Raw genomic sequence first — 23,937 nt, 5'->3', positions numbered from 1 at the left:
ATCTGCTTAATCTGACCCACACTGGATAACACTCCGTTTTGGGCAGACGCAGACATTTTTCCAGCTCCAATCCTTTAACATGTTGCCCGTCCCAATCCCTCTTTGGCGTCCGCCACCAACAATACGCGTCCTCGTGTGCCACTGTATTTGCAGTCGAACACACACTCCCGCCTCGCTGTGTGTCCTTGGCATCACTGTGCTGCCCAGACCTCTCTCCTTATCCCACTTAACATTGTTATATTGTTAACATGTCAATACTGCAGCTCAATGAGTGATTCCCCTATTGTGTGCACACATCACAACAGGAAACACTGATGGCAGGGGCTTTGATTAGAAGCTGCATGACACACTTTAAGCCCCTCGATCCTCTTTTTGAGTGAGTTGTCAGGGCTTTTTCCTCCCGTAACAAAGAGCCTCCCTAAATTTATCACGCTAGACAAACCCCTTTAAGTTAATTACTCCGCACCAAGGACAACAACACTGATGTGTGCTGACACGAAAACATTCAGGGTGGATAGGACTGAGAGACTGGGAGGCCTGGGGGCAGCCGCTGTCTCAGGCCGAGCATCTCTGCGAGAGTGCTGCAGCACTCAGTGGGCAAAGAGCAGAAGGGGGCAAAAAGAGGGAGAGTGGGCTGGCTCACAAAGGGTAAAAGAAAGAAAACAGAAAGAAGCTTAGCAGCACTGAGTTACTGTGAAGAATCAGTGTGTGTAAAGGCTCTCCTGTGAATCCTCACCATATCCTGTCAGATTTACTTTCTGCTCAGACTTCCCCGTGCAGGAGCTACTCATCCTTAACATTCCTGACACACTTATCACGGGTGAAGGACGTAAGGAGAGACGAATATATTCTACTTAAAGGCATAAAAGATGATTTTTAACACACTGACCTACTTTTAAAGGTCACTTATCGGTAAAATCGAGCTAAAGCCTTTCAGTTAAACTCATGTAGATTCAGAGAAGTAAAAAAACAAACAGCTACACAAATGTTTCAACAAAGAAAATAATCCTGGATCAAAATGACAAAAAGTTTTGGGTTATGAAATCAAATATTAGGATTTGATTTCAAAGACAGCAGCTGTTGTTTTCAGTTATTGCAGATCCAGACAAGGCTGGGCAAGCACAGACACCTCTCAGACAAAGACTGGAGAAGCCTCCTGCTGCTTTGTTCTGCTTCACCAGCTCCAATCATAAAGAAACTTTGATTCCTTATAGAAAATGAAAGTGAGAGGAACCTCTCTGATGTGTTTTGCAGACCTACCCAGATCTCCTTGAACACTGTTGTCATGAGACGTCCTGCTGGATGTGGTGGAGTCCCCATCACTGGGCCAGACCTGGCCTTTTTTCCTGACCCCAATGATGGCGGCGTCAGAGCCCATCACTTGCTGCTTGAGGCGGCCCTGAGACAGGGAGGTGGGCGGGCTGCTGCTGTCGAAGGACTGCTGGGAGTGCTGGGAGGGTGAGCGGCTCTTGTTCCTGTACATCTGATAGGTGGTGGGGCTGGGGGACACATGGCTGGACTGGCCCGAGGAGAAGTCCTCCTCACTGGATGTTAAGTTCTCGGTGGAGCTGCAGTCTGGAGTGTAGTCGCCTCCTACATCATCGAAGCTGCCAGGAGAGTAGGAGCGCCTGGGCCATGTGAGGTGGGCCTCCTCCTCCATGCTGTGGTCCTTAATGTGGATGACCCTGGTGTCCCCATCAGCCATCATGCCCCCCACATACACACTGGTGTAAGGCTGACACTCAGCTGGCTGTCGCTCAGGTCTTCCCCCAGTACGGTTCACGCCATCCTTCAGGAAGTGAGGGTTGACCTCGCCATCGTCACATGACCCGTTATAGCTGCAGTTCCCCTCGATGGATCTTCCTCTCTGAACTGTTTTGCTGATGTCCCCTGTGGCGGCTGACAGGTTCCCTGGAAGCGAGTGCGGGGACCTCTTCCGCTCCATCTGCATGGCCTGACAGCCCAGGGTGCTGATCTTGTCTGACACCTCCCTGTTGTTGACTTTGACCAGCCCTCGCTCATGATGGTACTCCATGTTCACATAGAAAGGCTTCTCCTGGCCTCCCATCCCTCTGCAGTCTGCGGCGCTTTGGGTGTTAGCTCTCCTGATGCGCTCAAAGTTGGATCTCAGAGCTGCTACGGAGCCGGTGCCCAGTGGGAAGTCAGGGATCTCCGTCTCCTGTCGCACAGGAGATATCCTACCTTTCTGTTTGTCCACGTCTCCCTCTGGATGGGGTTTACATCTCATAGACCTGCCAGTCCGTCTCTGCAGCTGCTCCTCCCCTGGTGCCTCATCTGAGGGGGACCTCTGGCTGTCCTGGCCACTGGACAAGTCTCCATCATTCATCTTAGGCGTCCTTTTAAATCCCCATCGCTGCCCATCATAAGACTTCCTCTCTTTAGCCAGCAGTGTCTGCAGGTAGATCATCCGAAAGCGCTCTTTGTTTACTTCCTTCTCCAGGTGCCTGATGGAGGTCTTGCATTTGTCCAGCTCCAGCTCAATGTCCCCCGTTGAGTTTAGCTCCATGGAAGGGGGGTCAGACTCAGGAAACTGGGCTTTCCAAGCCTCCACAAACCCCACCGGCTCAACCATTGTTATTATTCTGAGAAACTAATCAATCAGCTAACAAACACAGGGACTTCTGAAGAACTCGAATGTTTACAAGAGAAAGCGCCCATAGTGCTTTAAAGCTGAAGTGTTTTCCAGAGAAGGAAGCATCCACTTTGAGGGCAGGAAAACCTGTTAAATTTAGTCTCTACTCACAAACACAGGTAAAATCCTCCACAGGCAGGATCCCTGGTCCTCTCTGTTTACTCTTCTGTCCAATCCAGAGAAATAAAAGTAAAACTGATTGTCTTGTCCTCCTTTTTGTGCTCGTCTATCCTCTGGAGAGCCTGTGTCTTCCTCAGTGAGTGGTGTCAGACTGACTCGCAGCTCTCTGGTGTTTTGGCTCTCAGTCAGGGGCAGGAGGAGGAGGAGGGGCTACACGGCTCTGAATCAGGCTTGCTCGCCAGACTCAGAAAAAAATGTCAAAACGTCTTTTCCAACTCAATACTGTTTCCATGTAAAGCCGATTATGACAAGAGGGAATTTTATTCCCGGGAAAATAAAAAGAAAGAAAAAAGACGTGAGAGCCAGTGCTTCTTTACTTTGAGCAGGTGAAAACTGACTTTCAGATAAATGCCTCACCGCATTATAAACGTGACAGTTACGTCCAGAGAGGTGTTGTCTGGGTTGTTAGGTCTCCATGTGAGGGAAGAAAACAAGACCCGACTTCCGAAACACCTTCCTCAGCTGGGGTTGGTAGGCACCTTTTAAACCGTTCAGCTCTGAGTTCGACAAGTCCCTTAGGGGAACAACAAGTTACCTTTCCAGTTCTGTTCTTTAAACTCTGTTATTCTACCAAAGTTCATTGTGTTGCAACCTGGTGTAGAACTTCGACAGAACATCGCCACCTGACGGTTCAAACGCTCAGAGAGACAGAGGGTGCGTTCAAGAACAACGAGGCTTCACATTTGACCACCTCCGAAACGGTTCATAAGCAGAAAAGGCAGAATATTGATATCAACGACATGCCGTTGCTGACCATATAGATTATAAAATGAAATAAAGTTTGAAGAGAATAATTACTTGCATTATCAACCTTTCTCACTTATATAATGCCGTTAAAAGTACTTTATTTTACAAACAAATAAATGGATGAATAAAATAAATACATTAAAAAGACCATTAAAAATATTTAAAATAGAATAACGGCAAAAAAAAAAAAAAAAAAAAAAAAGTATGACAGAAAGATTTTAGAGAATAGACTAATACACACACATAAAATAAATGTATTAAAATAGCTTAAGAAATAAATGAACAGAAAGGAAACTCTAACCTTTGATTTAACTGCTTCAACATATCCTAAAAGGAGTACAAAAAAATCAACATCAATTTTCCCAACCTTTGTTAATGGAAGAATAATAATTTATTCAGCTTCCTTTTTATATACCAACATCAGCAATAGAAACCTCTATATATAGATAACAATATATCTATATAGATATAGATATATTGTCTCAATTCCCATAATTTTCAGCATACTATTATGTAATTTATTTATTTTTTTTAATTTTCTTTATACACTAAATAAATATAAATTTTTCATTTTGTTATAAAATGAATAATAATAAATTGATTAGATATATATCCTAACACGAGTACCCATTACCTAAACCCACTTGTCAAATACATACATCTTTAAAATTAATTCCACTATTTGCACATCACACCCAGACACATATGCACAATATTACAAATGCTTATAGTATACATACACATATATGTTAAAATTAAAGCTAAAGTAGTAAAATAGTAAAAGATTATTTATAAATACATAAAATAAATAAGAAGAGGGGGGGGGAGGAGGAGGATAAAGGTAATATATAAATAAAATCACTGAAACTATCAATATGCTAAAACAATAAAAAAGAGAGTTAAAATAAGTGTGTCAATTAAACATTACAATTTAAGAAAACTTACTTTGTATGACTATAAAAATTCCACACAAAAAAAAGCCAGATTAAACACATTGGTCTTTAGTGAAAGTATCTCTGTATGGCTCCTCTTGGATTACTAAATCCAAACACAAATTTTCTATCTCAGATCTTGTTTTTTTTTTTCTTTTCTTTTTTTTTCTTTTCTTTTTTCTTTATACATGCTGTAACCCATTTATTTTCGTCATGTGATCTAAACATTTAGAGTTCTGAATATGTAACTGCTGGACTGGTTAATGACCCTACGTGAATGCCATTTCGCTACCAAATTTCTTAATAAAACAAACACAAAGATGAACTTACTTTTAAATCGGTTTTGTGTTTTTTTTCCCTCTAATATCGCACACAGGTTGTGTTGTGAAATGAAGTCTTTTCAGTCGACGTTAGTAATTTGCAGCATGCGCACTCTGAACGCATCAAAACGCTCCTGAACGTACAGCGCAAACTACTTCCTGTTAGCAACCAACAGCCGACTTCGTTTCTAAGGGGTTTGTGACAACAACTGCTACCTCCCTGTCTGTTCATTAACAAGTTGAAAGATTTATAGACAGGCAATCAAATCTTCCAGGAATATATCTTATGAGTGCTGTCATCTGTGAAGAGTTATTTTCTTTAAAGCATCACTACTTACCGGAGCAGATTGGTTATCACGTTTTTCACATATTGAACCGTTTGTACAACGACGATGCTAGGCTAACATAAGTTAGCAAAAACGTTAGCCGACTGATTAAGACAAGAATACCAAGTTACTCCCAGCAAGAAAGTTTGACATTGGTCAACATGAGCGAACAGCTTAAGTTCATCGTTGATCAACTCAACAAGGACCCGTTTAAGAGAAACTTTAACCTTATCACGTTTGATTCTCTTGAACCGACGCAGCTGCTGCAGATTTTAAATGATGTCCTGGCTGAAATAGACCCAAAGGTAAGACACTAGCATCAGTAACAACACATACTGAAGTTGGTGCTGTTATCCTGTGCAGTGCTAACAGTTAAAGACCGTTGTGTATCATCAACTCTTATACTCATCTCTGCAGCAAGCCATTGACATCCGTGAAGAAATGCCTGAACAAACAATAAAGAGAATGTATTCTCTGCTGAGGATGCTGAAATACAAACCTCCAGGCAACCCTTCTGATGTGTAAGTCATTACGCTTAATAACTAAATGAACATCCTTGTAAAACAGGTAAAGCATACTCATGATTGTCCCTGGGTGTGTTGAAGCTGTGCTCTTCTTGTCTGATATAGGAGCACTTTTAGACAAGGTTTGGTGACTGGTAGTAAGCCTGTGGTCCATCCTATCCTCCACTGGCTGCTACAGAGGGTTCCTGAACTGAAGAAAAGAGCTTACTTGGCACGCTTTCTGGTCAAACTGGAGGTGCCTGCTGAGTTTCTGCAGGATGATATTATCAATGACACATATCACCAGGTTTGCAACATTTTACCTTTTCATGCTTTGTTTCCTAGATTTTAAAACTGATTATGTTTTGAAAAAGATTAACTGTCTTTATGTTATGTGTGTTTCAGTATGAAGAGCTGGTGGAAGGGTTTAAGACATATCACAAAGAGTGTGAGCAGCTGAGGACTTCAGGCTTCTCCACATCAGAGATCAGAAGGGTATCAATAGCTTTAAAGGGGACATATGCTGATCCCTGATTTAATACTTACATATAATATAATACATTTGAAAACAAGACCTTTCACCCCCTGAATTTCAAAAAAATGAGATATTGTATTTTTTCTGATATCCTAGAACGAGATTTGACGCCTCTGAAAATAGGTCATTGACATTTGGCTTTGAGATTTCGACCGTCATGACGACACGATTTTTTATTGGAGTAATCTGATAAAGCAGCTCCTTCTCTGTGATGTCAGTTAGTCACACAATCGCCACAGAGGGATACACCCACCAAGACCCGAGTCTAAACGTATAAACTATACATGTTACAGTACCGGTTTGACTCACCACACTGAAGCGTCCTGAGATGATCTGTGTCCAGGTGGAATTTCTTCCTCCTGAGCTGCAGAACCGTCCGGGTCTGACTCGGGCTCCAATACAAAAGGACATATCCTACACTCTGCCATTTTATTAGTGCTAGTTTTGGCAAACAGCAAACTTGTTCAGTCTGCTCCATTCAATATGGCGATTTTGTAAATACTGCCATGCTGCAAAACCGTCCCCTGGCTCTACCCCCTCCGCCCCTCTGATAGAACTGACCAATCAGAGCACAAAGGGCCGTGACGTTGCGAGGTTACTGGAGGTCATTCTCCAAACGGAGCGTTTCAACAAGATCTTCAGAATGGCCCAAAATGAGGATATTGAGAACGCTATTGTGGGGCAATGAAGGAACTAAATGACTTGTACTGAGGGCAGAAATGCTTTACAGGCATCCTAGTCTGGCATAGTGAAAAGGAGAAACAAGCATGATATGTCCCCTTTAAGATTCTGTCTGATTACTTTCTACTAAAGGTTATGGAGGCAAAGATTTGTCAATCAAAGAATTACAACATATTTTTTATCATATTTTTATACTATACTGATACAAAAAAAATCCTCTGAGGTTTATGAATATCTCAAGTCAGATAATGTCTCTATCAACAGGACATCAGTGCAATGGAGGAGGAAAAGGACCAACTGATCAAACGTGTGGAGAGGCTGAAGAAGAGGGTAAGGCTGAATGCTTCAAGAGGCCCACTGGGTGCTATAATGCTTGTAAGGCTTTAGGCCTCACTGAGGAATGAAAACATGAGCCCAGACATATATTATCAGCTTGTCTTTAGGACCTGACAGGGATGTGACAAACTGTTAGGCTGTCTTAACTAGGCTGTGAAGTAATGAGGTGCTGATTTAATGGTTCTTACTTGTCGGCCCTGCCAAAAGGTGAAAGCTGACTCTGTGAGAGGTTATTTCTGCTGACCTCGAGATGCCTGCTGTTGGGTGTCATCATGTTAACCTGTGGATCCACTAGGTGGAGTCGGTGTCCAACCATCAGCGGATGCTGGAACAGGCCAGGCAGCTGCGTGTGGAGAAGGAGAGAGAAGAGTCCTTAACTCACCAGAAGCAAGAGCAGAAGAACCAAGTAAATACTTCACATACACATTTTTACTCTGGTGTTTTTGCTGTTTTTGCTCAGTCTGTAGGCTTAATAATGTGCCAGAGGCTTTTTCATCAACTCACACATTATTTGTCAGTCCTTGTTTCTTTCTGGTAGCTGATTAATCCTTTATCCAGTCACCCAAAATAAGCTGACATGTTTAATATTTTGTAAATCTATCTCAGCTATTTAGATCAGTGTTCTGTTGTTACTTTGGAACCCCCAGCTGGCAGGGTTTTTGATGTTTCTGTCTATTCTATCTTTTGACAAAATCAGCATTTTTAAGGATGTGACCCTGGAACAGAGATAAAAGAGAAGAGGATACCTATTTGGAGACATATTTAAGACTGTCAGCTGATGCTAATTACTTTGCATAAGTACTTACATAGTTCAGTAATGGCCTATTAACAGCACACTCTGAAACACTTACTGTTTTAATTTCCAATCATAAGACGATCACTAATAAATGGAGTCTTCAGTCTCATCCTCAATGATTAATAAAGGTATTAACGTGTTGAATGTTAATGCTCCGACATCACCTGTACCAGTAATCGTGTCTGTGTGTGTTCAGCTGTTCCAGGCGGAGCAGAGACTGCAGAGATCCCAGCAGCAGTTGAAGGATTTGCGTCAGGCTGCAGCAGATGCCAACCCAGAGAGTGAGTCTGCAAGTCCCTCTGCTGCCTCTGCAGAACACAGCTGGATGGGAGGTTCAAGGACATGGAAGAGCACTGGGGGTTCTCTGTACTAATAGGCTTTCATCTGTTGAGACCCTCTAATTGTTCTGATCTTTGAAGTGCTGGAATAGAGCTTATGTGATGTCCAAATTGACTCCTTTTGTTCTCATCTGGCATGGTGCTCCTCAGCCGGCGGAGAGATTTGCACATTTGCAGTTTCTAAAATGACCCGTGCGATGCAGACTCGGATGGAGCTGCATAATTAAAGTCATGTTTCACAGTCACTCTTTGTGCCTGTCCTAACGAGTGCTCTGATTATTTATCAGTACTAATAAAGTAATTATCTGTGGATGATTACATTTGAGAGACAGATTCAGAATCAGTGACTTGAATATACATTTTCTTTTACAGCTTTAATGGTTTTTGTATCTTAAGTGATATTTGGCATTTTTAAGTAATTATGGCTGTGGAGAGACTGAGATGGTTTCAGACGTTAATCTGAAAGAATTTAATTAAATTCCTCTTTTTTTCAGGCTTAATGAAGAGGCTTGAAGAGGAGATCAAAATTAACTCCTACATGGTGTCTGAAAAGCTCCCCAAAGAGCTGGAGGGTATGAGGCACATGGTCCAGTACCTGCAGAAAATAGCCTCAGAGCCTGCCATGGGCCAGGCTGATGTCCAGGAGCTGGAGGACAGGGTCAGGACCAGGATGTGGTGCTAGTCAGTACATCTCCATGTGATGTTCATTTCTTATTTATTTCACACCGACTGTTTCACACTTTCACAGATTAAAGCAGTCGATTCTCAGATAAACCAGCTGATTGAAAAGAGGATGATGAGAAATGACCCGATGGACGACAAACTGGCCCTTCACAGGCAACAGGTCAGGACATTTGTCTTTGAGTAGCTTCATTAATTTATCTATTAAGACTTGTGTGAACTGTGTGCCCTGAGTTTTGAGTGTGACTCAAAAGATTCCCTGTGATGTTTAATTGTTAAAAACTAAAGCCTGGATAAGTTCACCCCCATACACCATTTTATTGTAATGCATACATTTAAAAAGGATTAAGAAAAGAATTTTTACCTCAGTGTTTAAAAAAAGTGAGTGACTTGTCAGAACCAGCCTCCTTCTCTACCTTTGATCGTACATTGCAGCACATGTTGCATGTTACAGCCAACATTATGAAAGCAGTGTAAGGTGAACTCATAAGGTGTGTTGTTATGCGCCTGCACACAACACTCAAAACAAGGTCACACGAAAAAAGAAGAAGAAGCCTCCAAGGATGAGGTGTGCTGCTTCACAGTGTTTGTTTATGCTTCAGTTTGTTTGTTTACTCCATTGGCTGTCTCTTTCAAGCTGTGCTACTTAACAGGGCCAAAAGGTCCAAAAACATTGTCTAAAAGAGAAAAACTAACATGTTTCAGGTGATACCCAAGCACCTATGAGTAACAGAGGTCAACTTTTGTCTTCCTTTTCTTGAACTTAAGTGTGAAGAGTAGAAAACTATTATATATATGCTACAGTATGTACACAACTAAAGAAAAGACTTATATATACTATATATATATATACTACTGAACTCTTTGCAAGTGAGAAAATCTAGATATCACCTGAGGCAATTTTTATTTTATTTTATTTTATTTTATTTTATTTTATTTTATTTTATTTTATTTTATTTTGTCAATCAATTGTTTAGAATTTATTTATATTGCATTAAAAAAAAGTAACAACAAGTGACCAGACAACCTCCCCATAAAAGCACACATCAATGCACAACTCTCCACCTTCTGCCCCCAACACATCAACCCACACCCACACCCAACCCACGACTCTCAAGTGCATAAAAAGAGCTCAACATAATTAAGAATCAAATACAAAAAAAACCAAAAACAATAATGAAATACCAAAAGACTGAATTAGTAAAAGAGAACATGATGCAAAACCGACGAATTAAAAGCACAAAATGTTTAAATAACTAAAAAAAAGAGAAACAACTAAGTGAGAAAAAAAAAAAAAAAAAAAACATTTATTTAACAATCAAATATTAAAACTATATATCTTTAAATACGTTAAGATAAAAACTTGGTGAATAAATAGATAAAAAGATAAATAAATAAATAAACAAATACCAGTTAAAAACTCAGACTAAAGAAGTAGGTGCTTAGTCTGCTCTTGAAATTACTAAGATAATATTTTTTGGACCTTTTAGTTTTTATTGGACAGCACAGTTTAAAAGCAAGAGGAAAATGTTGAGACAGGGAACGGGGAATGACAAAAATTAACTCTTATCAGGAGTAGGATTTGACCCTATGACTAAAGCAACGAAGACTAGCCTTTGTACATCGGGAGCCTGAACTTCTGACTTTGCTGTCTCGTTATACACAATAAAAAATTAAACACAATTAAAAAATGGCTTATCTTTTAATAACTTACATTAATGAGAAACATGGATTATCAAAACTCTTTTTTTAACTTTAAAAAATTTCTGGATTCAACCTGAAGCCTCCTGCACAGAAAATGCCATTCCCAGTGTGCTGCTAAAGTGAAGTGAAGTGGCTTCAAACTTAATTATAATGTCAGAAAATTCTGGTCAAACTTACATTTTTTAATGCTGAAATGTTACATAAGCACAGGAAATGTTTACCTTTTACTGAATGTATGTGAGAGCAACCCTCTACTGTCATAAATTAAGTGATGTAAGAACTAACAAGACATATTTTTGAGCACACAGGGCTTTTAAGATTTTGCACAGGACAGGTTTTGTACAAACTGTTCAAGTGTTAACGTAATGTGACGCTTGCAGGCCTCCATCATCATTCGAAGGAAGGAGTCGAAGGCTGAGGAGCTCCAAGAAGCCAGAGAGGAACTGGCTGCCTCAGAGAGGGAGCTGAGGCAGAGGAGCAGCCAGGCACACGCCTCAGATGGAGGGGGGGTCATCTGGGGTGATGAGGTACACTGCTTGAAGTGCTGCTTTTACAAAACAAAGTTAATAATGTTATTTTAGTTTAACCCTGCACAGTGTCACACTTTTCCTCTCAGACTGCAGGTCGAAGAAAGAAAAAACTTTATAACTCATTCATTTCTGCAACATCTTCTTCTTTGTGTTAGAGGTTTAACATCAGTCGCAGAACTCTATTGCTATCTTTGTGCACCCTGGTAGATTTGCAAACCACAGAAAACACAAGGGGCTATTTTCTGCCATTATCCAAACACAGACAGGCTCACTGTCTAATGTTACTTATGCCTTTTCAGTTGCTCTCCTCCACATTCCCATGCAGAGCTATAAATAGAACAACACAGAGAATATCCAGAACAAGGAACTGTACTCAACAGAGGGCCTGAGAGTTGTCTTTTTCACTCAATCTTTGGAGTTATCACTCTCCTCATTCAGATCAGCTGGGCATGTTTTACAGACCTGTGGCATAAACCTTTGACTTTATTTATATCCCATGACGCTGATGTGCTCCTTTTTCAGACACATGGCACAGGCAGCTTTGAGCCAGGAGAAAAACCTCTTCATGTGTTTGATATTGTTTCACGTAAGCCAGAGAGTCTCGAGCATGACGTCTTCTTTTGACGATGCAAACATTCAGCTCACAGCTATAGAGTTGCCTATAAACAGTCCTGTATAAACAGAAGGTTGCTGGAAGATGGGGATCTTGCTGTGAGTGTATGCTCTGTGTGGATAAGAATTTTTACTGCCTGGTGTTTGACGCACTTTGATATCCATGGGGTGAAAGCTGGGCTCTCTGCTGAGGCAGAGCAGTCACAGAATGTCTGCAACAGCTTTCTCTCTGTCTCTCTGCTTCTGTCCTGCTCAGCTGTGGACACTCCCCGCAGATGGTGCAAGTGCATTTTTTCCAGGGGTATTATTCAGATGCTGACCTTGACTTCTGCTGTCATGTGAGGGATCAAGTACAGGTTCAAACTCTCTGCTTTAAATCTTCTTCAGCACTGACAAGGCCAAAGATAGCATGTTTAGTGAAATACTTAATCTGCCTCTTGATCTTAGAGACGTCCTTTTCTGGCTCCCACAGTGCTTTCTACAAAAAAGTTCACTCTTCCCATCAATAGCACAAAAATTAAGGAGTTTTCACTGCAGCATTAACTAAACTAATCACTTCAGCAGTTCTGGCCCAAGTGAGGGAGGAATAAAATTATCATTGGGAAAGAAAAACTTTCGAAATATTTATTCTTCTGAGGAGGCAGAGAGGAATCAAACACCAAAGAGATACAGTTCAGAGAAAGTGGGCAGTACTAGTAACACGACTAGTGAATAAGAAAAGCTGACGTACCTTCTCCTTAGCTGCTTTTGCATTACATTTTTTTTGCAAAGTAAAAGAGATATTTCTAAAGTTTTGATAAAGTACAATTGCGCCTTGCCAGTTCATCTATTTCAACCAGAGCTGTGCACAGCTTGAGTAAAATACTACATGACGTCCAAGGATGCCAATTCGTGAACACTTGTGTTTTTTTTTCACTGGTCACATTCGACTATGACTATGCCAACTCGATACAGGCACAAACAAAACATTGACAAAACAATTTCCCTTTGTGCATGTTTCTTTAAAATGAGATTATCAGCACCAAAAAAGTCCTGGATCCAGACGGTGACCCAGGATCACCTCCAAAATTTAATCACTTCTTACTTATCTCATTTTGAACATTTCCTGAAAATTTCATCAGACCTGTTTGTTACTTTTTGAGTTATTTTGTTCACAGACAAACAAAAAAGTCTCCCAAAAACATAATCTCCTTGGCGGATTTAATAATAGGAAGAAGAAACTGGGACACATGGAACTTGTTACATTTAAAAAAGAACAAATTGAATCACATTCAGCAAAGCACATCGGATTCCAGTAGGATCAGAAAATCATGAAGTGTTCAATCACCTCCGCATTTTCTTTAACCACTATCAATACTCAACATGAACACATTTATTGTATAACCATGAATTCAGGCCTGTCTGATAAACATATAAACCCGAATGAAAGAACAACAGAGCACATTTGTAGAGACAAAGAGGGCCCTTCAGACTCCTGATGAATGGAGTTAATGGAAAATGTTTTGTGGACCTCTTCTTATCAGACTCCTCTGTAGTTTGAGGCTATCAGTGGCGGTGGAGATGATCACTTTATCAGAGGTATTTTCCATTCTGCTGCCGGTTATGTGTCATCACATGCCACCCACCAACTGCAGGGTCTCTGTGAGAGGAATGACTACATCTGTGCATCACTGGTCGGACAGTTACATGAGCCCACTTCACCAACCTCAGCTCATCACATTTGTTAAATTTAGTCCAGCCGCAGTCGAGACACCATCGCTGATCTGAGCAGCATGACCACTTTTTATAAATGAAGGCTTTCATCTAAGGGTCTTATAGTTTTCATAGGAAGCTCTGTGGCTTGACAGTGTGTCTGACACACTGCTACTTGGAGTATCTGTTGCAGCATCCATGTTCCTGTTAGATGGCGTGAGTGTCCTGCACGTCTGAGACAAGTGGTGTTTAGGAAGAAGTGTCGTCCACTTTAACACCAGTTGTTTTAGAGAACGCTGTCTGGAACACTATGTAGTATTATTCTGCTGTGCTAATTCCTCTCTCAGCCATGTCTGCCCTTGATGTCCCAAAATATACAAAGAATAAATGTACACACACACATACCCACTCACACATACACCCACACTACTCACTCACTCACGCATACACGAGGCTTCATGGATCCCCAAAGGACATTCTGTGATTTCTGGGGCTGTTCTCCTGTGTCCATGTTCATTTATAGCTGCTCTTCATAGTGGAGGAGTTTCATTGTGTCCCAGCAGACAGTCAGGGCGGGGAGTGACTGCACATCCACTAGAAGCAGCACTTCTGCCAGATGAAGCTGTTTGCTCTTCATAGCTGGCTGTGAATCTGAAAGGATCGAGTGACTGTTCCAGATCATGGCATGGCCCGCTGTCACTGCTGTTCCCTAATCCTTTCCCTCCCCTGGCTCAGCCCATTGTCTTCTCCTGTGGCCTTTCATAGTCTCTCAGCTGTGCTCGACACTAGTTGTCATGTAAAAACTGTGTATTTACAAAAAACATTTACATACTTTAAAACGTGAAATGTTCATGATCTTTGATTTCATGAACTTTGAATCCATCAGACCAACATGAAACACTTTAAACTTGCAGCATTGCATAGCTAGGTTTGCTTTAAAACTTTAAAAATATATTTGAATATCCACAGTTCTACAGTTTCATTTAGCAGATGCTTTTGTCCAAAGCGATGTATAACACAAGCAAGAATTTTGACGAAAGGGAAAACTTTGTTAGTGCGACTAAGTGCTATAAGTTATTTGGCTGCAGGTGCTGCCATCAAGTGCAATTTTTTTCCCCCAAGTAGAATAATGTGTCCATAACCAAACACAGTTTATCACTGCAACAATATGGTTCAACCTTCAACAACATTCAATCATCAGAGTGAAATATTCAGACCTTCTGACTCATTCTACCCCTGAGGACAAATAGGAGAAGGGTCAGATTAAGTGCCTAAGTGTTCCCTGAACAGATGAGTCTTCAGACATCTCATAAAGTAGAAAGGGTCTCTGTGGATCGTATAGAGTTAGGTAATTCATTCCACCATTTGGGAACAACAGAGGAGAAGAGTCTGGCTAGAGATTTAGAGCCGCACTGGGCTGGGAGCACCAGGTATCTTTCACAAGCAGAGCGTAGTGGGTGAGAAGGACGGTAGACCTGGATGAGGGACCCCACGTAGGCAAGATCCATTCTTGTCAAGCCATTCTTGTGACTTCTGTGGCCTTCCTTGCGGCTCCCCTCCTCATCAGCATACTCTGTGAATTCTGCAGGATTACCAGCTGCTCATTGTCCTCTGAAGGTTTTCATAAAAGTCTGGACAGTTGAAAGTATCCCAAAGCATCTTCAGTCCAAACCAAAAGAGTATTTATTTGGCATGCTATTGTGCTTTGTGCCTTTACTACGTAAGCTTGATGTAAATGACACAGATGATTATCAAATGACAGCAGTTAGCCTCCACTTTACAGAGCGTTTTAGCTTATTTCAACCTTAACTTTTTGTAAAATCACCAAAAACTTTGCTGCATTTTCTTGAGCATCTGTTTCCCTCTGCTAAAACATATTGTCGGTTTCTTGACAGCACTAGACAAAGACAAGCATGGAGGCTAACTTGGGAATTTAACAGACTTTTAAGCAGCTTAAAGAGCCCAGTTTTTCTCTCTGCTTGAAATCAAGTCAGAGGCCGGGTGTGGATGGGACTGACTTTCATCAGGTAGCCAGGCACTTAATCAAATACAGGCTTCTGAGTGTACTAACCCTCTTTCATATTAATGTAAAAACTGGTGCCTTAACCTACTTTCGTAGCCTTGTGGCTACCTGTGTAAGCTGCAACTAGCTATCCTCACCCGATGCTGGTTTGGTTTGGATTCCTTAAAAAATCTGATCAGAGAAATCACAGAAGTCCAGATATGCTAGGGGATGCACCGACTCTTTCTCTCAAAGCTAATGCCAGGTCTTCTTGTATTTTGAAAGTCATGACTATTTCTTTTCTCCATAGCTGAAACGTCTGATGTCAAAACTGCGCAGCAAAGGAACAGTGTACAAGAAGAAACGTCATGAACTTTCTGAGCTGAAAGCAGAATATGGAGTCCTGCAGCGCACAGAGGACATTCTCAAAGAGAGACATGAGATTGTTCAGCAGAAACTGGTAACTCACACACTGACACCTTCTAAATATTTCCTTACAATTTGTAATGTGATCTAAAAATGTTACTTATTTTTCTTTGGCCCGGAGATATCTTAAGTGCTCTTTAGAGCCGCAGTGCCCCCTTGCTCTGATGGTGAACTTAAGTTCTTAGGGACTCATTCTGCCCATACAAGTTTGCAGTTTTTACTTGATCCAATTCACACCATCTTTGATAGCAGAGAAGTGAAAAAAGCTTCCTGGAAATGGCTTCACGCTTGAGTGTGGCTCCAGCACCTGACCTGTTGATAAACCGTCTGACGCAGGTTGAGCTGCTATTTCTGATGTCTGGATCCCACATGAGGATTTGTTAAAGCAATGGAAGTTTTCCTTCTGGTCATGTGTTCAGCCTGCAATCTATCCCTTCTTTCTTTTATGTGGGAGCTGGATTAACTAGCTGAAAAGTACTTCATGCATGCTCAGATTGCACAGAGAAAGTCACATGACCACCAAGAGCTTTGTCATCCACAGTTTTCAGGTCACAGATTACACACAGCATTCACAAAGAAGGGTCTATTTTAACATACAGTCACTGATCTCTATATTTGGATCAACTTGTTAAAATAATTTATTTTTTAAGTACATTACTCTCTGATCTTGTCACCTGATTGTATTAATGAACAAGTTTGTTTTGTGTTTTTGTAAAGCAAACGTTAGAAGCTGAGAAGGGCATATCTGGCTACAGTAACACTCAAGAGGAACTGGAACGAGTGTCGGCCATCAAGAGTGAGCTGGACGAGAAAAAAGGCCGCACACTGGATGACATGTCTGAAATGGTAAATTTATCAAAAGAGACGTTAAACTCTTACACATTACTGCAGGATATGACACAGGTATAAAAAAATAAAATTACAGAATCACTTAAAAATGTGATTAATCTTTTTACAGGGCTGTTATCATGACTGCTATAAAAAGACTCAGTCTATTTCTTTGTAAAATTTGTGAAGACCATCAAATAGCACATGGCAGATGTGGCATTAGTGCAGCTTAAAGCCTGGCTCACACTACAGGATTCTCGCCCTGATTTAACCCCGATTCAGTCTATGTTTGATATTTATCTGGATGATTACAACATTCATTCTCACTGAGGATGACAACAGCCAATTAGAGTGAAGGCTCAAGTGAAACTGAAAGGCTCCAGGTCAGCTGACTGCGCGCTCCACTGGCCCACTCGAGCCAGTTCAATAATGCCTTTAAAAATAACACATAACCACACCATTTTCATACAGTATCAAACTGTTGTTTTATCAGTGATCGGTGTGAGATCATGCCATTATTGGCTGATACAGCAACAGTTTCACCTCTGTCCCTCTGCGTGCGCATAATGGATGAAAGGCACCGCTGCAGACAGCTCCGCTTCTCTCTCCTCCTGTCCCACCAGTGCGCTAAAAACCTCAGATCAAACAACTGAGCACATGTGGTGCATCACTCTCTCTGGTCAAATAATCTTGGTGAAATCCTGTAGTGTGTGCTGGTCAGTATTTTTCAAATCTTGTAGTTAGTGCGTGCTTAAGATTTAAGAGGAGATGATCTGTGAAGATTCTCCTTATGTGTGAGATACAACCAGATTTCAGAAACTTTTAAGATTTTTAAAATCCTGTAGTGTGAGCCAGGCTTAAGCTGCCTCCCTTCACTAAGTTTGAGGTTGCACCCTGTTTTCAGAATAGTCCTTAACACAAACTTTCAAATGGAAACACTTTGCGCACCTCTTTAATGTTTAAGTCCAAGTAAAATCTTTAAAATTTGGTACACAACTTTTTGGGCTGACTTCTAATTACACCTTATCGTTGACTAAAGGAAAGACTAGATTTTTTTGAAGTGGTATAATGGACATACAGTGCTTAACAAATTTATTCCTCCACCTGTCATAAAAACAGGTAAACCACACAGCGTCAAGTCGTGTTTTGGCTCAGACTCCTCTTCTTTTTTTTTCCCTTAAGTCTTAAGTCTCTACACCTCACCATTCTGAACAGGGCTGAGGGCTTTCAAACTAAATTCACGTAATCACATATTTGAGCCAGCACATTGGAATTCTCTGGGAAGTCAGAAACTAATCAAGAATAACAAACAACTGCTAGAACATGTTTTTTCTGGTCAGGAATAAAAGTAATAACTGTAATGTGGCACTCAGAACATAATATTGTACTTTACTTTTTTTGCTTTTTTGTAAAATAGTACTTTTTAAAAATCATGGATAAAAAAAAATAATTAAATTTTAGCTTTGAATATTTAGTTTTGATGAAAGAGTTTCCTCATGAGGGATTAATTATTACAGAAACATGCATCAAGATCATTGAGGGATGATATTTTTCATATTAGCACCGACATCCTCTTTGTTGTTGTGTGCATTTTGTTTCAACAGCCAAGCTTGAGCTCATAAAAAAAGATGGATGACTGACTCTGACTAAAGAAATGGATACCATATAAGTCATAGAGGGTATGATATGGACGTAGTCTGTGATGTCACCAATTTGTTTCTGATACTGAGTTCTGAAGGTCGTTTCCAAAGGGAGCCATATTTGAAAAGCTAAACTCAACCTAGCTTTATTTTAGTTAGGAGGGTAAGACAGGAGGTAAAAACATGAACCCTTAGCCTCTTTGCAGACAGCTACACATCTATCAATCAGGTCAGCCATGCTCTTATGTGGGGAAAACACTCATCAGTCTGATAACTTTAGAACATATTGTCTCTTCCAGACAGCATCAAGAGGAATAACTGCAGTATTTAACGCTTCTACATGAGCTTCATTTCTCACCATCAGAGACTGCTGCTTGATATGAATGCAGAAAGATTACATTACACACTACCAGTTGTTGGAGTGACAAATTTGCTACACTGTTAGCTGGGCGCATTAAGAAGCATTCATCCTTGTTATTCTTTCTCATAGAGGATTTTGTAATACACCACAATGGATAGGAAAGACTGTATGAATAATCGTGATAACAAAGATGGAACGGTAATAAATATTTGTTGAATCTTATAAAGTTGTGACATGCTGCCTCACGGTCAGACAGGTCTTATAGTAACACTTTTCTTTTCTCTGCTTTGACAAGTGAGAGTGTCTGCTGTGTAGGACAGCCGTGGTGTGACCTCATGTAGTTTTCAACCTTCTCCAGTTTGTACAGAAGTCATTTCAGCAAAGGATAAACACCTGTGGCATTGTGCAGGACATTTCTTTTAACAAGTTTTATTTAAAATCAACATACTGTGCTTAAAAGCATTTATCATTTTCCTCTTGTTAATTCTTAGCACAGAGGAAATTATACAGGAATTACCCACAGCTGCTGCCATTTTTTGCGATCAAATAAGGTGCTAAAAAGAAGCAGTCTTAGCTGATTAGTCCATGTTCCAAATTGTTGTACTGTTGGGCCAAACATCCTTGATCCCAGCCTGAAGAAAGAGCTGATCACAGGCATGTGGACATGCACTGTAATGACCTACAACTGAAATCTTTTGTGTTTTAAGTTGTACCAAACTTTCCAAGGCTGTAGACAACAATAATGTTACCTAACATTTTCAGCTCAGTAATCATTTGTCAACTGATCAGCTTTTAATTCTTGGTTTGTAAGATGTGTGCTTTTATATCCAGTCTTAATCCTGTGTCTCCTGATGGCTTGTTTTTACAGGTGAAGAAGTTAAACTCAATGATCGCAGAGAAGAAGTCGGCTCTGTCACCAGTTATAAAAGAACTGAGGTCGCTCAGACAACAGTGCCAGGTGAGCATTAAACAAACTACTACAACTCTCGGTGAAAGAAAGCTCCTCCTCTCATCATCTGATTATTGGAGGGAGATCTGCTGCTGGACCACATGCAGATCTGGAGCTTTTACAAAAGAAGGAAATCAACGTGATATTAATTTTTTAAACATCCTTATGGGGCAGACATAATCAGTGAGTGGAATATGTATTGAATGGGATTTTATTTCCATGTAATGTCAAATGTTAAAGCATCACATGTGATGGTAGGTGTATATGAGATAAGCTCTAAGACTCCTCTTTGAAGCTGAAGCACAAACAGGTTTTTGTTTTCTGTAGAAAATAACTGGCTCTGTCCATAAGTTTCAAACTAAGTTGTTGGATGTCTATCATGTACCAGCAGGTCAAGCAAGAGTTCAGTTGTGTGTAGGTGTGATCGCACGCAGGGCCCGTTAAGAATAATTTACATTGTCCATAAATATAATGTACGATGGGAAACCCCCTCGCCCCCCTTCACTGAGCTAAAGCAGAGGATTAAAGTTTCCTACATGTGTTCCCAGAATTGCTCTTCCATTTTACTGAGTAACGTCTGCTAATAAAGAGCTGCAACAGGAAGACATAAATAGACTTTGTAAGAGCCGAAAGTAAGTTTAACTGCTTCAGATGCCAGCTGTGATGCTATGGTGATGTGAAACAGTCCTGAGAGTGTGACAAGAGTTTTGAGAACGGTGAATTCAATGTATTTGTCTAGATTCTCATAGAGCCTCCAGGATATTCACTCAGTTCCTGTGTGTATCTGTTATTTGTATTGTTGTATTTCTGTCTTACCAGGAAATAAGCCAGGAATACGAGGAGAAGAAGGCGCAGTATGAGAGTTGTACTGCTGGTTTGGAGAGCAACAGATCTAAATTGGAGCAGGTATCCTTATTATTAAACCCTAGATAGGATGTAGTGAGTAGTTAATGTGTATCCAGTGTCCTTTTGTTCAATATTTTATGCCCCTAATCTGTAAACACACAATATTTTTCTGCACTGTTGTTTTTTCTCACGCAGGAAGTGAAAGCATTGAGAGAACAGGCAGCACAGGATGAAAACAGATATCACTATCTCAACGCTATGTCAGAGGCAAGTTTATAATTCAGAGTAAATGAAAAGCTAAAATTTACAGTGTGAACTCTGAGCGTCCACTCGCCAGGCTCTGCAGGACAAAAAAAAAAAAAGTTGCAGCATTTTGCATATGACTCAACCCTCTCCACCCACTGTGACAATACATGTGATCTCTCTCCGTCTCCCACAGATCATTGAGATGCAAATACAGCGGGCAGCTGATGAGATGAAGGCTTACGTGTCCTCTGATCCGCAAGAGAAGAAGAAGGCTATCAGGTGAGCATGCTGAGGCAGACCAGCCAGCTGTTTGAAAGACAAAAACCTTCTTTCCCTCAAAGAGCTCCAGTTACAATAAAGTCATTGTAGCTTCTGTCACATTATTTTTACATGAGGCACAGGGAGGTGTCCGAAACTCATTACCACACCTTGTGATATCAAGATATATTTTCTGATAAACCACACCTCTATTCAAAAACTCTAAACCAGATCACCTGTGAACTTATACAGCTTGAATTTGAATAATATTCTGCTGCTGCTTCCTCTGCAGGGATTTGTACATGAAGAACATTTCAGAACAGGAGTTACTGGGCAAGGTGAGAAAGTGTGTTCATGATGTTATGAGACAAGCTGCAGGCTGAATCTCACTAATCACCTTGTTCCTCTGTGGCCCATGCAGAAGTTACGAGAGAAACAGAAGATGGTGAAAGAGAGCCATGCAGCCAACATGGAGCAGATGATGATGTGGAGAGACTTGGAGCAGCTGATGGAGTGCAAGAAGCAGTGCTTCATAAGAGCTCAGAGCCAGGCGTCTATTGGTCAGGTCATCCAGGAGGGAGGAGAAGACAGGCTGGTACTGTGAGGACACACACATAGGCAGGGTCAACTGCAGGACGCCTACAACACACTCCCCTCACAAGGATCAATTTTATTACCTCCTGTCACATGTCTGCATCGTTTCACACACCAATGCTTCTTCTGTTTCGTTAATTGACATGATTGTACTTTTAAAGAACAGGTTTAAAGTCTGTACAAGTTTCACTTGACAATCTAGTTTGTAAGAAATCTACACTACATTTATTCTTGAAAAAAGCAGTCACATCTGCTGCAAAAAGTCAACTTCCTGGAGGATACATTATCAGAGGTGAAAAAAGACATGTTTTTCCTTCCTCCAGCCCCTAGAGACACCATTTTACCCCTTCTCATAGAATACGCATTCATTCGTAGTGCTATAAGATAACAGCATACAAAGTGGTGCACTTAGGATGTGACTACTGTCACCTATTTTTGGCAACGACTGCCGTGACCTTGGTCAGGGTGTTGGGATAATTTTCTAATTCACTAGGGACTCCTTTGCTTTAGGTGGTGCAGAGAAAACAGTCTCCTTATTCACTTTGTTTCTATTTCACATCTTGAAAAGTATTTTCCTATAAAAGATTATCGTTATAATATTCAATGTAAGATGTTTTTATTATCTATAAATCTCTGTTAAACGTATCTCATAATACTTTGACTCGTGTTTTATTATACATTTTCTCCACAAACAGTCTGTTAATGTTTTCCTTTCACTAATACACAATTGTTGTCTCATAAACTTAGTCAGCTGTATATTGTACCTTTTAAAAGAGTGGGCTAATGCCTTATTACAGAAAGCACAATTAGATTATAGATGAAGTGTTTATTCAGAGCGGGTTGTATGCTTTTAATCAGATATTTGTTGTCATTTTTTTCACTATATCATAAATTACTATATGAAATTAGTTCAGCGCCAGTGTGAAAAGGGAGAGGGACAAAGGTGAGATCCTGTACGACTGTGGCACAATCCTCAGCCCACAAAGACTTTGGTTAAAGTGCCTTAAGTGTTGTTCCCTCCACGTGTCTTTGTGGATGTTTCAGAATCCCACCCTCCCTCCCACAGAAACTTAATCTACTGCTGACAGACAATCTTGTTGGCTCCCCCGCCAAACAGATCAAGTGTGCATTGTAAAAAGCTGCTCCAACTGAATAGTGCCACGTTATTATTGTTACAGCAACTTGTGCATCTTGGGGCCTTGTTAAGATGTGTTAACAGATGATGTATGCAGGTCCTGTGAAACATCTGATATTGATACCGTGCTAAAGAACACAGTGAAGACTGCAGGGTTGAATTTGTGCCTTCATAGACCTTTAGAAAAGTTGGCTACTTATACAGTGATCGTGATTGCCCTTATTGTTGTTTTGTTTTACTCAGAGCCTAAGGACGAAAGTTGTTTAGTAACTCTGGAAAACTGTAAAGCATTTGGACAATCAATACTAGCAGGCTATTAATAGCAGTGTGTGTACTCAATTGTTTACTTGCAGGATTACAGTGCAAAATTTGACAAAATATGTCAGATGGGATCTTTGGCGCTGCCCTTTGCTGAACATTTGGCCAGGGCCAGAGTCAGTCATCTCAATCTGGAGGTTGGGAGTTAAGTCAGGTCCCGCTGTCTATGTGCAGAAGTGCCCTTTGGCAAGACACTAGAAATCAAGAGGGGGGCCATAGTTACAAAATATAAATAAGAATACACAGTCAGCACTTATAATCAAAACAGCATATGGGTACGTATTTAAGTTTATCTCTGCTCCTAGAAAGAACAAAAAGATCCCCAAAGTGTTAATTAAGGTATTTGTGTTCTCAAAGTATTAGCAAAGTATCAAAAAATAATGACTCAGGAACTTATGAGACACTATCTTATAGTGATGAGTCATTAGTTTATTATTTTGAGAAATGGTTCATTATTTTTGAAAAGTTTTTTTTAGGGTATTTAAAGTAATATTTATCACAGTTTTCAGACGGATTTGTTTTATTCATGGATATTTTACCCCATGACTAAGGCCTGGGTCACTTGTTCTAAAGTGTTTCGTGATTTTTAAATAATGATAATATATATATATATATATATATATATATATATATGTATATATATGTATATATATATATATATATATATATATATATATATATATATATATATATATATATATATATATATATATATATATATATATATATATATATATATAATATAAAATAATAATCAATAATAGTTTT

At 40.3% G+C, this 23,937-nt stretch overlaps 2 protein-coding genes across 4 annotated transcripts in view; one reads left to right on the top strand and one right to left on the bottom strand.

The window, feature by feature from the left end:
- Positions 1-3,481, bottom strand: part of LOC141789978 (breakpoint cluster region protein-like) — a 47,408-nt gene extending 43,927 nt beyond the window's left edge. Inside the window, exon 1 of the mRNA XM_074669593.1 lies at positions 1,261-3,481. Coding sequence (XP_074525694.1) covers positions 1,261-2,593 — 1,333 coding nt within the window. The 5' untranslated portion in view covers positions 2,594-3,481. The remainder of the gene's footprint in view (positions 1-1,260) is intronic.
- ift81 (intraflagellar transport 81 homolog) lies at positions 3,250-23,472 on the top strand. 3 transcript variants are annotated; one of them, XM_074669596.1, is made up of 19 exons: positions 3,250-3,300; positions 5,419-5,463; positions 5,576-5,679; positions 5,788-5,968; positions 6,067-6,156; positions 7,142-7,207; positions 7,509-7,619; positions 8,206-8,290; positions 8,842-9,005; positions 9,096-9,191; positions 11,113-11,259; positions 15,879-16,028; positions 16,712-16,840; positions 19,692-19,781; positions 20,592-20,678; positions 20,814-20,885; positions 21,058-21,143; positions 21,415-21,460; positions 21,544-23,472. In XM_074669596.1, the coding sequence occupies exons 3-19, from the start codon at positions 5,600-5,602 to the stop codon at positions 21,724-21,726; spliced, it is 1,863 nt and encodes a 620-aa protein (XP_074525697.1). In that variant the 5' UTR covers positions 3,250-3,300; positions 5,419-5,463; positions 5,576-5,599; the 3' UTR covers positions 21,727-23,472. The 3 variants fall into 3 exon arrangements, with proteins under 3 accessions (XP_074525697.1, XP_074525695.1, XP_074525696.1); XM_074669595.1 differs by lacking the exon at positions 3,250-3,300 and adding an exon at positions 4,988-5,090 and having other exon boundaries at positions 21,544-23,470; XM_074669594.1 differs by lacking the exon at positions 3,250-3,300 and having other exon boundaries at positions 4,987-5,463; positions 21,544-23,470.
- The last annotated feature ends 465 nt before the right edge of the window (positions 23,473-23,937 follow it).

Source organism: Halichoeres trimaculatus, unplaced genomic scaffold (genome assembly GCF_033239565.1).
Source record: "Halichoeres trimaculatus isolate MK-OKI-2021-1 unplaced genomic scaffold, fHalTri1.1 fHalTri1_scaffold_5, whole genome shotgun sequence".
NCBI classification, from domain to species: Eukaryota; Metazoa; Chordata; class Actinopteri; order Labriformes; family Labridae; genus Halichoeres; species Halichoeres trimaculatus.
Note: the sequence above shows the minus strand (reverse complement) of the source record. Positions and strands in the feature narration are given on the sequence as shown.

Coding starts and splice junctions, on each gene's coding strand:
- ift81 (XM_074669594.1), top strand. CDS start 5,320: ATGAGCGAACAGCTTAAGTTCATCGTTGATCAACTCAACAAGGACCCG. Junction 19,782..20,591: donor CGCTCAGACAACAGTGCCAG/GTGAGCATTAAA, acceptor CTGTCTTACCAG/GAAATAAGCCAGGAATACGA. Junction 20,886..21,057: donor ATCTCAACGCTATGTCAGAG/GCAAGTTTATAA, acceptor CGTCTCCCACAG/ATCATTGAGATGCAAATACA.